This window comes from Balaenoptera musculus, chromosome 6, assembly GCF_009873245.2.
Source record: "Balaenoptera musculus isolate JJ_BM4_2016_0621 chromosome 6, mBalMus1.pri.v3, whole genome shotgun sequence".
Lineage (NCBI taxonomy): Eukaryota > Metazoa > Chordata > Mammalia > Artiodactyla > Balaenopteridae > Balaenoptera > Balaenoptera musculus.
In genome coordinates, this window is record NC_045790.1 from 105,464,239 (window position 1) to 105,478,772 (window position 14,534).

At 55.6% G+C, this 14,534-nt stretch overlaps 1 protein-coding gene across 2 annotated transcripts in view; it reads left to right on the forward strand.

Annotated features, from left to right (window-relative positions):
• NEK6 (NIMA related kinase 6) overlaps positions 1 to 14,534 on the forward strand; it is a 58,561-nt gene that overhangs the window by 17,356 nt on the left and 26,671 nt on the right. For both annotated transcript variants that reach the window (XM_036854545.1, XM_036854546.1), the window contains exons 3-5: positions 8,799 to 8,939; positions 10,577 to 10,639; positions 13,408 to 13,518. In XM_036854545.1, the coding sequence (XP_036710440.1) occupies positions 8,799 to 8,939; positions 10,577 to 10,639; positions 13,408 to 13,518 (315 nt within the window). The remainder of the gene's footprint in view (positions 1 to 8,798; positions 8,940 to 10,576; positions 10,640 to 13,407; positions 13,519 to 14,534) is intronic.

The following is a 14,534-nucleotide window of genomic DNA, read 5'->3' on the forward strand; positions in this document are numbered from 1 at the left end:
ACTGGCTCCTGGGGCTGCATCCCTCCTAGACAGAAGCCTCTGGGGTGGGGCTTCGCCTGCCAAGTTCATGAACGGCAGACTCATGGAGTGCAACCACCCAGGACACGGCCGTGTGTGAAACAGACCCAGGTCTGCTCTTAGGGAGCACACAGCCTCACAGGACATAAAGACAGGAAAGAAGCAGAAGAACGGGGGGTCAGTGGAACTCCAACAAGGAATGTGGTCTGAACTAGGGGAACCAGAGAGGCCTCCGGAGGAAGTGGCCTGGCAAAGAGCTGGAGGGACAGATAGCTTGGCTGGGCAGATTGGACAGGCCAGGTGCTGTAGGCATCCTGTGGACAGCCTGGAATGATGAAAAAGTAATTGTCCAGGGTTGGCTTGTGTCCCAGACCTGTGAGGCCTAATTCAGGAGGAGACTCATAGTCAGCCACCTTCCTGAGGCCATGGAAGGATTGGTACAGCTTCTAACTGCCAGTCCTGTTGGAGGACTTCAGGTGGACTGGTGTTTGACCTGCTTGGGCAGGGGTGCCATGTACAGTTGTACAGGTTCTATACTGCCCAAAGGGTGCCTGGCCAAGGAGGCAGGTGTAGTCTGAAATCCTTCTCCTCCTCCCCGCGCCTGAGCTCTCATCAAACTGTTGCTTCCTGGTGTGACGGCTGCTCAGCCCAAGGGGAGGGGCACAATCTATAGATTCACACAGAGGTGGACACGTTAAGTAGGAGAAACTGTGTATGTGCGCACACACGCACAGGGGGTTCAAAGGCATCTACGCTCTTCATCCTCCCCATTCCAGTTACTGGCTGGGATGCAGGGGCCCATTTCCTAGGTGGAATTTGGGGAGAAAGCTGGGAAGCCCATAGACACTGCTGGTCCAGGGTCCACCAGGACACCTCTCCGATGGCTGGGGGCAGTGGGGCCTCCTCGGGTAATGTAGCAATTTGTCATATTAAGTTCATTCACACTAACAATTGAGTCCCCCCTTGATTAATCTCCCAGAATTAGCCAGTTGCATTTTGAGCAATTAGGGTTAATTACAGCCTCATTTGGCAGAGCAGAGAGTCCCATAATTATGTCACAAACAAGGCGAGGAGGGTGGTGGGCTGCCGTGGCGGGTGGCACCTTCCGGGTGTCTCGTCGCACATGTTGGAGTGGGTAATGACATAGTTAAGTGTAATTAGATACGATTACTCAGCGTTGGCTAGCGGCTGGCGGGAAGATGCCCCTGGTTCGCCAGCATTCTGGCCGGGTCTGCAGACTGGGGCCACAGCCGCATTGACGCTGGGGCTGCTGCAGGTCGGGGGCTGGAATGAAAACAGTCAGGCGCTTTCTCTCGCCTCATCTCATAGAGCGCTGGTATTTAAACAACTGTCTGGGAGAGATCACGGCTGGAATCTTGCCTGTTTTCAGGACATAGAAACACCTCAAAGTGACGGCACAGGGCATTTTCCCTTTATGGCAGGAGGCACTGCTGTTTCCCTGAAATCACCCTGAGAGAAAAGAGCCAGGCTGCATGATGGCAAAATGCTGTGCTCTGGACCAGGCTGGGTTTGGTTCCCAATTCCATCCCTCACCAGCCAGGTGACATTGGGTAAATGACCTCTCTGAGCCTCAGTTTCCTCTCCTGTAAAATGGGGCCATGAAGAAAGTGAGATGGTATATTTTAAACACCCAACATGGGTACCTAGCATTGTGGGTGTTAAGGAAATGGTATGTCATTGATCTTATTCTTATATTTTAAAAATCATTTTGGTTTTCACAGCTAAAGAGCCCAGGGCTGGAAATAACCCCAGTGTAGAAAGAACAATTTAGCGCACACTCAAACTCTGGCTTTTGTTAACCTCTGTGTCCAAGGCTAGTGGTTTGTTCATTTCAAGGAACTTTCTAGCTCTGGGTGCTGTCAGCCTATGAAAATATGTTTGCTGAACTGGGGTGAATCATGTGTGAAATTCATATATACTTGGGAAAGCTGAACATGCTTGCTTTTATTGAGGTTTCTAATGAATGAATGAATGAGTGGAGTTGAGAAAAAGAGCTTAAAATGCCCCCATGGTTTATGATTTTACCAATTTGCTTCAGAGCATTTTCATCAGGAAAGAAACGCAGGGCTCAGCTGACCCACTAAGAAACACATGAATTTCCAAGAAGGAGAAAGGTGTTCTTGTCTGAGAAAGCCCTGGCTAATGTGTCTTCCATCTGGAAAGTCTTTGCAAACCTGCTTGGGACGTGCCAAGTTCAGTTATATTCGGCACTGTTCAGAGACAGAGGAATGTGCATAACTTTGCAGGGGATGGGGACAGCTGTCATTAGTTCTGCATTGCACCAAAATCTTTATGAAAATCTTCCCAAAACAATGATGATAGTTAGATAAGATTTAATGACCAAATATTAATGGCCATTAAGATTCAAGAAGTGTTTGCTAAGTGTTGTAAATTCAGCAAGTGCTTGTCTCGTTTCTGCCTTGGATCTGCCGGTGAGCCCTACACATAAGTAAATAAAGATGGTGCAGAGGTGAGGCTCCCAGGGAGGGATGGACCGATGCAGGGGGAACCCAGAGAATGGGGTGGCTTGTTCTGCCCGGGGCATCAGGGTTGACAAGGAAAGCTCTCTCTAGAAAGAAGATGACACGTGGGCTGACAATGATCAGGAGTTTGGGGCAAAACAGGGAGAGGAGGATGTTCCAGGAAGAGGAAGGAGCCAGACCTGAAGGTGCACAACCAGTCAGGTTGGATAGGTATTTAAATACCTGTGCTTAGAAAAGGTAACAGCTGGTGTTTATGAAAGCCTGGAATCCACACTGTCATTTGGAATTGAATCTGTAGCAAATAGGGAGCCCATTTGGGGTTTAAATTGACAAGGGGTTTGGGTTTTAGGTCACTGGTAGCTGGGGCCCGAGGCACAAGTTAGGTGAAAATAGGTCACATGATGCTTTGGCCTTAAATGGGCCCGACACAGGGAGGGAAGACTCCAGAGACTTCCAGGGGAAAAACCAACTGCCCTTGGTAACTGAAGGGATTCAGGAGAGGGAGGTAAAGGACGTGGCCAGCCTGCTGGCATGGGGGCCGATGCTCTTTATGGTTTGTTTCCCTTCAAGTCTTTGCTTGTTAGTCGTTGGAGCTGGTTCCAGATTCTCTCATCCGTGTGTTTAAACTCAGCTTTCTCTGAGCTTGGTTAGTGAGGCTCGTCCTGGGGGAGCCACCACAACTGAGATGACCTTAGGTTTTGTCATCAGGCGTCTCCCATGTTCGGGCGTCTTGCTCACCGCTCCCATGAACCGATGGCACAAAGCTGAGTGTAGACAGACTTCCAAGCTGAGACAGTCACTACATTACGATGCCTGGCAGTTACCTCATTTCATCCTCCTACCAACTCAAGAGAAGGAGACCTTATTCAGAACTCCATTTTGCAGGGGAGGAAACCAAGATGAGTGGTAACTTGTCCTTTTTGCTGTTGAGGGGCAGAGCCCAGAGCCAGGGGTGGATCCAGGCCCTGTGGCCCCGCAGAGCATTTTCTTGCCACGAGGGCTGCAGGAGGGGAGACTGGCTTCGGGGACAGAATTAGCCAGATCGTGAAGAGCTGAGTGGGGCTGGCCTTGTAAAGAGTCTGACAATATGGAGTCTTTGTAAGTCGCACCCTTCTTTCGTGCTGCACAGATTTAAAGCGCATTGCTATACACACATGTACCGCATCCCTGAGAAGTTCCCTGCACACGATGTCAGATGTCTTTAAAGGTGAAACTCGTTTACAGGAAATGTCATTCTGATGAAGCGTGCTTTTTAAAATCATAGAAACGGTTGCCTTAAAATTAATGATGCATTGCAAATATCAGGGAAAAAAGACCCATCCAGTGTAAAGATGATTAAAATTCAGGTCAGAAGTCTGACTTAGTCAGGCTAAATTTTTTAATGAGATTTCAGAAAATTAATTGGGCGAATGCATTTTTATTCTTTTAACATGTAATTTTATGCTCCTGTTTGGGAAAAAAAAAAGGATTTGTCGATGGCTGAGGCTTATTGTGGTTCAAACATTTTAAACTCAAATTAGCGCAGGGTGGGGGGCATTTGTGGCCTAATTTGATCTGACTTGGGGAAGAGAGCTGGGTCTCTCCGAGCTTTCTGGGGTGAGGGTGTCCTGGGGTGGTCCAAGACACTCCCTTCCCCTGCTGTATGTCTGGTCGTGTCCTCCCATTTCTTGGGAGGGTGGGATTGGGGCTGGAGGTGACTCAGGACCTCGGCCGTGTCCTCGACTCTTGATCCCAACAGATTCCTCCCGCTGCCCAGGGAGTTGCTCCCAGAGGCTCCTCCTCTCTGAGATCGTGAGTCCTCCCCAGGCCTACTGCCACCTCCTCCCTGCCCCTCCACCCCATCTCTTCTACCTTTTCAGGAGAACTAAGGGGCTCCCACTCTGGGGAAGGGGGATGAGTAGGTCAGAAATGGCCTCTGGTGCCCACAGCACAGCCTAGAAAGGGAGGCGAGCCTGTGGTCTAGCAAAGGCCCTGGGTGACTGGCACGAGGTCGGTAAAGTCAGAAGCTGCAGGTATATCCACCTCACCACTTTCCTGTAGCCAGAGGATGTTGGGTAAATGACCTCTCTGAGCCTCAGTTTCCTCATACGTGAAATGGGGCTGGGGAGACCTAAGTGAGATGGTATACTTTAAACATCCAGCATGTAACCCAGCATCAGGGGGTTAAGGAAATGGGATGTCGTTGATCTTATTCTTGTATTTAAAATTCATTTCAGGGATTCCCGGTGGGTCCAGTGGCTGGGACCCCACGCTTTCACTGCTGTGGCCTGGGTTCGATCCCTGGTCAGGAACTAAGATCCCACAGGCCACGCGGTGCAGCCAAAAAAAAAAAAGAAGAAGAAGAAACAGTCATTTTAGTTTTATAGCTAAAGAGCCTGGGCTAGAGAAATATGCCAGCGCAGACCCTTGGTGGGTGGGGACGGGGTGATGATAATGACAGCTGACAACTCCCTGTGCTTGTCCCTGGGCAGGCTGGCCGCCAGGCCGGCACACCCTGCCTCATCTCACCCCCAGCCCCTGGAAATAAGGTTGCTAGCTCATCCTCCGACATTCTACAATGCCAACCCAATAGTATATAACAACAAACATGATAATAACAACAAACACGCAGCATTTCCTGAGTGCTGGGCCCTCTGTCTAAGTGTTCACTCATTAACTGATTTACCCCAACAACCCTGTGGAGGGGGCGCTGTTTATCTCAGTTGGACACATGAGAAACCGAGGCCCAGAGGGCTCACCACCGGGAAGTGGCAGAGCCAGGACTTGAACCCAGGCCTCCAGGCCCCAGCGTTAGTGTCTCAACTGACAGAGCCAAGTGGCAGTCCACCTCTCTGCCAACCTGGGCCCAGGGATTGTTTTATTTTCCCCCGGGAGGCAGCATGGGGTCCCAGACGTAACAGGGGACAGTAAGCATTACATGAGCCGTTTTCAGAAAGGCCGTCAGGAGGATGTGTTGGAGCCGCCATCATGGGGGTTGTTCGGGGCCAGCCCCGTGTTTGCCCAGCAGTTTAGAGCTCCCCAGACCCTCTTCTCCTGGAATCCTCCAGGAAATCCTGGGCTGGTTGTTTCTAAACATCCCCCATCATGATGAACCTGTCTCTGATGGCAGGAGCAGAAGCAGAACTTGCCAGTGCCCCCCCCCAGGAGGTGGGTAGCAGCCGGGAGAGGCCTGGCCTTTGGGGGCAAGAGCTCAGTTCACAGCTTTTTCTCTAGTCCGAGCCCCTGAGTTAAATCGGGGTCAGGACTCGGCTGGCTCAGGCAGCTGCGCCCAGGAGTCCTGTGTTCCGCGATGACCCCCACCTGAGCAGAGGCCCCTCTGGGGACAGGGCCCAGTCCTAACCCCTGTAAGAGCAGCGGAGGCCCCTGAGCCCCCTCACCGCTGTGCTGCTGCCGGGGAAACCTGCCCCCTCCTCAGAGCTTTCCTCTAATTAGGTCGAATGGGCTGTGACAGGAAATGCAAATCTGGGTCATCGCATATGCAGATGTGCAGGGGAGCCTTAGCGATGGTGGCTGGGAAGTCCCCACATCCTCCTCTGGGAGCTTCCAGTGGCTGTGGAGCTGGGCCTCGTGGCCTCTGGGGAACATCCTTGGGGTGGGTGGAGAGCACTGGGGTCTGTGACCACTCGCCATGGAGGGAAGCAGCCCCATGTTGGCAGAGCCAGGATCTGTAGTGAGCACATCCCCCCAGACTCTTCACTGCCCCATGTCACCTGGCAGCGCAGCTGGGTCTCTATCGTCAGGGAGTTCAAGTCCCAGCTCCCCACTGCCTGTGCCTCAGTGTCCTTATTCATGAAGTGGGATTAATAAGTCTTGTTTTACAAGGCCATTAGAAGACTTTAGTCCTAAGACCTGTCTAAGCATCTAGTACAGCAACGGACGCATAGTAGGTGCCTAATACACGAAAGCTTGTCGTCGTTATTTTCATGACCACGTGTGATCCCTCCAAGTGCCAAGAAAGCTGCCTTTTTCTAGGGTGTGTGATTTCAGCTGCACCCATAGAAGTGACAGTGGCTGGGTCACAGAGTCCCTTCTGCACCAGGCTGTTTTGGGTGCATTTCGTTGTGTCATTTGACAAGCATGCCCTGAGCACTCGCTTCGAGTAGGTCAGAGCCTTAGTTCAAGGGGCAGAAAGGAGACTAAGACAGGGGCCCACTTGGTGAGGCCCATGGTGGGGGGATGGTGGGACTCAGGTGGCTGAAGCAGGAAGTGTAGGCCTGGCTAGTCACAGGGTTTCAGAGGAAACGCAGAAGTGGCATCTGAGTTGGGCGGCCACACAGCACAGGGTGAAGGGTATAGGTGAAGGGTAAAGGCTCTGGGGTACCCAGCCCCGGGTTCAAATCCCCGCCATTACTCATGGTGGGGTCTGGAGCCTCCCCTCCGAGCCTGCGCTCGGTTTCCTGAAATGGAGATTGCGATGATGTCCGCTCACAGGGTCCTGGGAAGCATTCTGCACGGTGCCTGGCACGTAGTCTGTGCTCAGTAAATGCATGCTTGCTCGTCTGAGGTGGACACGCAGTGTATAGGTAGGTCAGTTGCTGTGACTAAAGAACTTACCTGACAGAGACCAGCAGGTGCTGGGTAAGAGCATCGTCTTCTTCCTCCACCATCCCTCCCTCCCGCTCAGGTCCCCGGATGGAGCATCTTCAAATCTCTGAAGTCCTGGAGACTTCAGAGTCGGGGTGGGCCCAGCTGTCATCTTGCTGAGGGAAGGAGGCAGCGGGATTGCGGGCTGCGAGGCTGAGTTCCATTTCTCACTCCTGGCAAGAGGGTGCCCGTTAGGGTCTCCTTGGTCCACGGCTGGGCCTCGGCAGGTGCAGAGGTGGTGGGTAGCTGCTCGGGGCCCCCCCGGCTTCCTCACTTCTGCCCTGCCCACGCCTGCCAGTAGTAACATGGCTGCAACCACTAAGCACCTACTGTGTGCAGGGCTCAGCGATCTCATGATCCTCACGGCCACCCTACTTCCCCCTTATAGACGAGGAAACCGAGGCACAGGGTGGCTTGTGTAACCGCCAAGGTCACCAGCCAGCGACCCAGGCTGATTGGCTCCACTGTCAGGGTTCCCAAGGCTCTTCCAGGGCCTCCTGGTCTACTGTTGGCATTCCTAGTAGGGAGAATTCCAGAACACAGCCCAGTGAAATACTTGATCTTCCACACTCTCAGATGATCTGGCCCAAGTCTGGAAGAGACATTTTTCACTTCAGAAAATTCAGTGGCTTATTCTTGCTGCAGTGAGGCTTTCAGGGTTCCTTGCCCCACCCCTGCTCCCCAGACTGAATCCTACACACATTTCTGCACACCTACTATGTGGAAGTCATCTGGCAACAACAGAGACCCTTTCTTCATGCCACCATCCAGCTGGGGAGGGTCCCCAGTGTCAGTGATCCCCCGCCTGAGAATAGCAGGAGGGAGGGCGCATCCCGCCAGGCTGACATGGGGCATTCTCTCCCCCATCCCCCTCCCAAGGCCCAGCGTTGGCGCCCCCTCCTCTCCTCTTCCTGAGAGTACCTTTGCTGGTGTGTTTGTGTGTGTGTCGGCGGGGGGGAGGTACCTGGCCACTGCTGCCTCACCTGTTGGCTCCACCCCTGGGCAGGTCCTACAGCTTAATCATGGCTTTCAATGCTGGCCCCTCGAGAGTCATCACGAAGTCTCCAGATTCTTCACGTTGCCATAAAGGAGGCAGTGTATCCAAAAAATGGGCTCCGAGTGTCAGGCTGCAAGTTTAACCTTCGTGTTCTCGTCTCTGTGATGGCACTGGCTACCACAGGAAGGGAAGTTGCCGCTTTTAGGATGACTTGCAGGGTTAGGGTTGAGGTTGCACATGGAGGGCCCACAGGGCCTCCCCGTGGTTGTGTGAGTTCGGTGAGTTGCTTCCTTAGACATTTATTGCACCTACTCTGCCAGCTGGCTCCACTGGGACAGAAAGGATTCAGGAGTGACAAAGGCAGGCAAGGCGCTGGCCCACAGAGCCAGCCTTCAGGGGGCGGAGACAGAAATGAGCAAAGGAAAAAGTGATCACATACTGAGGGATGGTGATAAATGCTGTGGAAGAGATCACATCTGCAGAGTGGGGTCCTTGGCGTCAAATGGAGCTGGTGTGGACAGCGCCAGGGGGCAAGGGGGGCTCTGATAGTGGGGTTGGCAACCAGGGTCCCTCCTTCACCTTGTAGGGGCACTGCTGGGGCTCAGGAAGGGGCAGCAGCCCCCCGCACCCCCACGGCTCCTGGCCTTCCACTCTGCCTGGCTGGTCACCGATGCCCTCTGTCCCTCCCCCTCCAGAGGCACCCGAACGCCCTGTCTTTTCGCTGCTCTCTGGCTGACTTCCAGATCGAGAAGAAGATCGGCCGAGGGCAGTTCAGCGAGGTGTACAAGGCCACCTGTCTGCTGGACAGGAAGACAGTGGCTCTGAAGAAGGTGCAGGTGAGCCAACAGCCCCATGGGGTCAAGACCACATGGCAGGAGTGGCTTGTGTCCGAACATTGTAGCTCTGGTCTAGTCCCGTCTCTTCCCTTCCCTTCCCTCTCTCCCTCCCTCTCCCCCTCCCCCTTCCCCTCCCCCTCCCCTCCCCCTCCCCCCCCCCTCCCCCTCCCCTCCCCCTCCCTCCCCCTCCCCTTCTCCCCCTCTCTTCATCTCTCTCCCTCTCCCCCCCCCTCCCCCTTCCCCTCTCCCCCCCCCTCCCCTCCCCCTCCCCCCCCCCCTCCCCCCTCCCTCCCCCCCCCCCTCCCCCCCCCCCCTCCCCTCCCCCTCCCCCCTCCCCTCTCCCCTGCCCCTCTCCCCCTTCCTCTGTAAACGAGGGAAACTAGTATCCACCTCACTCACGGGCTGTGGGAGAATCAGGGCGACTTGTCTTTGCGGAAGCTCACTGTAAGCCGTAAAGGAAAAGAAGAGTGAGCATGTGCTGAGCACCTGCTGTATACTGGATCGTGCTGGCGCTCACAGAACTTCGGCAGCAGCCCTGTGGGTAGGGATTATCACCCTCCCAGAGGAGGAAAACTGCAGACACGTGGATAACTCACCAGGGACGGAGGGAGCTGAGACTCAGATCTGCGCCACTGACGCTCTGTGGTCAGCTCTGGGCTTGAGTGCCCTGCCCAACCTCTGAGTCCCTCCTGAACGGAGGAGTGGGGTCAGGCAGATGGGCTTAAGGCAGCAAAGCCCAGGCAGGAAGCTTTTCCATGAGAGCCACTGAGCCCGTCTGAATGCTGCTTTGCTGCAGGAAACGGTCTCGAATCCTCCAGCAGAGCTTCCAGGGTCCCTCTATTTGCTCATTTGCCTTAAAGAACGAGATTAACAGCCTGGGCAGAGGAGGCCCAGGAGAGAGAAGGTAGCTCAGACACAGTCACGAGGTGGGGAGACAAGACGAAGACCCCCTGCCTGGAGCCGGCCAGCGTGATTGCCTCCTTGTTGATCTGTGAGCTGCACGTGAGGCCTCTGATGGCCGGAGGAGAGACGGGCTCCTCGGTTCAGAAAAGGCCTGTGTTCTGCTCTTTGTCTGCCAAGGAAGGGCTTACCTGGGTTCTCTTAATGTTGGTTTTTAGTGCCAGGATAGGTTCTGTGGTGGGGCTGCTGCAGTGTTGCCCTCCTGTTTGTTCCTGTAAGTTAGAAGATGCTGGGAGGACCCACACAGTGAACACTGGGGGGGCTGGGGGTCAGGGGGCGCATGCTGTGCCCCCTCTTCTTACTCGGTCCACACGACTGTCCTGTGAGGTCAGGCTGTTGGCCCCATCTACAGATGTGAAGACTGAGGCTCCAAGCGTGTTTCCTGCCACTTACCAGTGCATGACCTCAGCAAGTCACTGGACTTCTCTGGACCTCAGTCTCCTCCTCTGTAAGTTGGCGACAGTAACTCCTGCCTCATGGGAGTTGCCATGATGATTTGGTGGAAATTGGTCAGCACAGCACCTGGCACATGGTGGGCACCCAGTAATCCGAACAGTTGTCCTTACAGGGTTCCCTCGGCGAGGAGGTGGGAGAACCCGGACTGGGGTCTTGGGCCTCGTGCCCCCTCCAGGGGTGCTGGGTTTTAACCACTCTTTCTCTGTTTCCTCTCACCCAAGATATTTGAGATGATGGACGCCAAGGCCCGGCAGGACTGTGTCAAGGAGATCGGCCTCCTGAAGGTGAGAGCCCTGGGCCGAGCAGGGGCCCCTCACTTCCTTGGGCCAGTCTGGGCCGCATCACGTCCACCACAGCCCTCAGCCCGTTAGATTCAGAAACGACATACCTGGTGGGGGAACAGCAGCTTGTTTGTTTTCTTGTGGCCTGGCCGGGACCCCGCCTCACCTCTGCCCAGTCCTCATGCTGCCCCCAGACTGGCTGTCCTTGTCCCACGTGCATCCTGGATGTGGCGGCCCGTGGACCAGGCTACTGGGGAAGGAGCGAGGGTGGGCGTTGGGTTGAACTTCAGTTTGTCTGTCTCTGTCTCCCTCTTTGTCTCATCCTGTCTTTCCTCTCAGCCTCGTATTTCCACGTGGTGACACGCACGTTTGAATATTCAGCCACAGTGTGTTCTCTTTTCTTCCCTCCCATCCTCTTGCTCCCACCAGGAGATGCTCTCTGTTGGGGAGACTCAGCAAAGCCAGCCTGGGGCACTGGGTAGAATTAACAGCCAAGCACATGGCCCTGGGTTCTGGCTGCTGGAGGGGCCCAGGGCCCCAGAGTTGTCAGCCTGTTGGGCTCTTGCCAGGTCTCCCACAAGGAGGAGGCACAGCTGGGGATGGGTCTCCCCAGGGGGTAGCTGGTGTGCCCGCTCCTCTGTGGGCGGAAGTCCTTGGTTCAACCAGAGCTGGGCTGACAGGACAGGGTCGTGTGAAGGACAGATGTGCAGGGGCCCATCTAAGGCGAGGGATGGTGGTGGTGTCTGTAGTCGTTCCTTTCCCCCTCCCCGCTGGCTTCCCCACTGGCCTCCTGAGAGTCAGAGATAACAGAACTTTCTGGACTAGACCAAGCCTGGTCTAAGGGCTGCTCTCTCCTGGGGATCCCGCCCTAATCCCCAGGCTTAGGATTCAGTGTGGAAGCGGGGGGCAGATTGTAGTGGCCTTGAATGCCACACTCAGGATGTGAGACTTGAACATGGGAACAAGAGGGGGGCCCTGTAGTGGCTGCGAGCAAGGGGCCGTGGCCAGATGGGAGTTGTGAGCGCTCGCTGGGCTGGCCCCTGGCCACGATGGGTCCCGGGGGCAAGGCTGGAGGCGGGAGGCCTGTAGCTATCACAGGTCCAAAAATACCCTTCAAATAACATGTTTAAAGTTTTACGAAATGGTCAACTTTGGGACCTGGTTGTGATGCTGGGAACTGATTACCCAGCCCTGGGGAATGGCTGTCATGATCACCCACCCCTGTCTCCCCACTTACGGCCAAGAACATGTGTACTACTCACACGAGTGAGGAACTGTACGCGTGTGCACACTGAGCCAGCCTGTTTGGTTCCTGGGCGCAGAAGTGTGTGACCACAGCCCCTTTGGTGAGGCCACCCCCGGTGGCGTGAACCCGGCCTGCCTGGGGGAGGGCGTTCTGACCCTCCCCCAGGCTGCAGTGCCGCCAAGTGCGGTCGGCCGTGGGCTTCGGAGGCAGACCCACCCCTTGCTCACTAGCTGTGGGGCTGTGGGCAGGCTGCTGACCGCCTGGGGCCTCAGTTTCCTCATTTGTCAAAGGGGTGGTGACAGCAGTGCTGTGTCTTCAGAGGTGTTGGTGGAATTAGTGAGAAGATGCGTTGGAAGGACTCAGTGTAGCGTCTGGTCAGAGGCAGCCCTCGTTGCCATGGTTATAACCTCTGCCCCAAGGCCAGCCCCTTTCCGGAACTTGACCCACCTCCCCTGCCTGCCCGTGGAAGTCAACAGGATGTGCCAGGGCACGAGGTGTTTCCTACAAAACAGAGGGAAACACGGTTCTCGGAGGGGCCACCGGGCGACATCGTTCATACTGTTCATGCCAGGACCAGTGAGAGGCTGCCAGGCACGGGGCAGGAAGGCGAGCCCTGTAGGAGCCTCCAGGGCTGGCTTAGGGAGAGAACAAGAGGCGGATGTGTGGCTGTGTGATGTCTGCCGACGTTCCCCTCATTTCAGAATCCAAGACTGGGTGCAGGGTGGCATGCAGCATAGATGCACGTCCCTCGCCCAGCAACCTTCTGGGCCTTTGGGAAAATGTGCTTTCAAGTGGCCTCTGGACAGGAGCCCCTGTGGACAGGCGACCATACCGTGGCAGAATATTTGAGTCCCCTGTGCCTTCCCCAGATCCTGGAATCATTTTGGTGTAAACAGTTTCAGTTATAAGCAGTTGCCAGGGTCTCCTGATAAGCCAGGCAGGGGCTGACTTGCAGTCAGTGGGGTGCTGTCCTGTCTGGAGAACACACGGGCGACGGTGGTCAGGCCAGAGGCAGGGCTCTGGCACTGAGCCCCGCACTCAGGGCAGCTCTCACACCGGGAATGATTTTTTTTTCAAGACTTCACAAAGAGTGGGTCAGAAACTGAGGAAGTGGGAAGGAAGAAGGAAGGAGACGGACACTTCTAAGTGCTCTACGGAGTGCAGCGACGGAGCAGTGGGGGCCTGGCCCTACCCTAGAGGGGCCTAGGTGGTGATGAGGAGGAGGAGGGAAAGGAGGAAGAGGAGGGTCATTTCCACAAGTGTCTAGTGAGTCTTAGCTCTGTGCAGTCACCATGTTAGACATTTCAAGGGTATCAGCCCCTGTGATCTTCACAACTTCTCTCCAAAACATTATGTTCATTCTACAGAGGAGGAAACTGAGGCCCGGGGATGCAACATGGCTTTCCCAGTGTCACCCAGGTCTGCCTGACTCCCAAGCGCAGGCCTTTCCCCCCAGATACCCCACCTCTCCAGCTGTACCGTCTCTCAGTGGCTCCCTGCTCCCTCTTTTTCTCTCTTCGGACAGCAACTGAACCATCCAAACATCATCAAGTATTTGGACTCGTTCATTGAGGACAACGAGCTGAACATTGTGCTGGAGCTGGCAGACGCGGGTGACCTCTCGCAGATGATCAAGGTGAGGGTGCCTGGTGGGAGGGCCGGGTCTGGGGGCTGCCCGGGTCAGCCGGCCCCTCCTCGGGCCGAGTTCCTCACTGCCCTGGCCTCAGGCAGAGGTGGCCGCTCAGGGACACTCAGCCCCGCTTGCCAATGCTCACAGGCCTCAGCGGCGGCCCCTCTCGGGCCCCATCCCCACTTGCTGGGAGAAGGCCAGCTATGGGCAGTGGCTCGTGGGCCACTTCTGCCTTGCAGAGGGTTGGGGACAGAACCCCATGTAGGTCGGACCCCAGCTCATGGAATCTGGGAAAGTGTCTTGTGGGTCCAACTGGCTCATTTTATAGAAGGGAAGACAGCCCAGAGAGGCTGAAAGACTTGCCTGAGGATCCCGCACGTGGGGACAGACCGGTACCTCTGGCACAGGTCTCTACTTCCTGGCCTAGGGCCCTCCAGTGGACGTCATCCCCCAGGTGACCTTCCTGAGGCCCCTCCAGCCCTGGAGAGGCATCTTCCTTCCCATATAATGGCTGAGGCTGGGGGGGGTCTCGGAGAGGTTGGGCAACTTGCCAAGTCCCACAAGCAGTCCTCAAACTGCCCCGCCCCCCTTGCCCCACCTCCTTGGGCCCAGGACCAGGTCCGCCTGAGTCTGGACTCGGGGACCATCACGGCTCCACTGATGGGGCACCTACTGCGGGCCACAGCCGTGCTGAGCACATACATCACTCACCAAGTCCACACTGTCCTTAGATAGCAAAGCTCAGAGAGGTTTAGTAACCTGCTTGAGGCAGCACAGCCTCTAAATGGGACCCCCGGGCCTGAGCTCTCAGCTTCACTCATTGCTCCTTCCTCAAGGTTCTCACTCCCCTGCTGGCTTGACCCTCATCCACAGGCCGCTGTCCTGGGGTTGCATCGCCTCCCTGTCCGTGAGCCAGGCTGGGCCACGCTCAAGCCCCAGCCCTGCTCTCAGCCACACTTGCAAACGGGGCCAGACATGGAGTCTCTGCCTTTCCCACCAGGCACTGGGGATTGAGCAGTTAA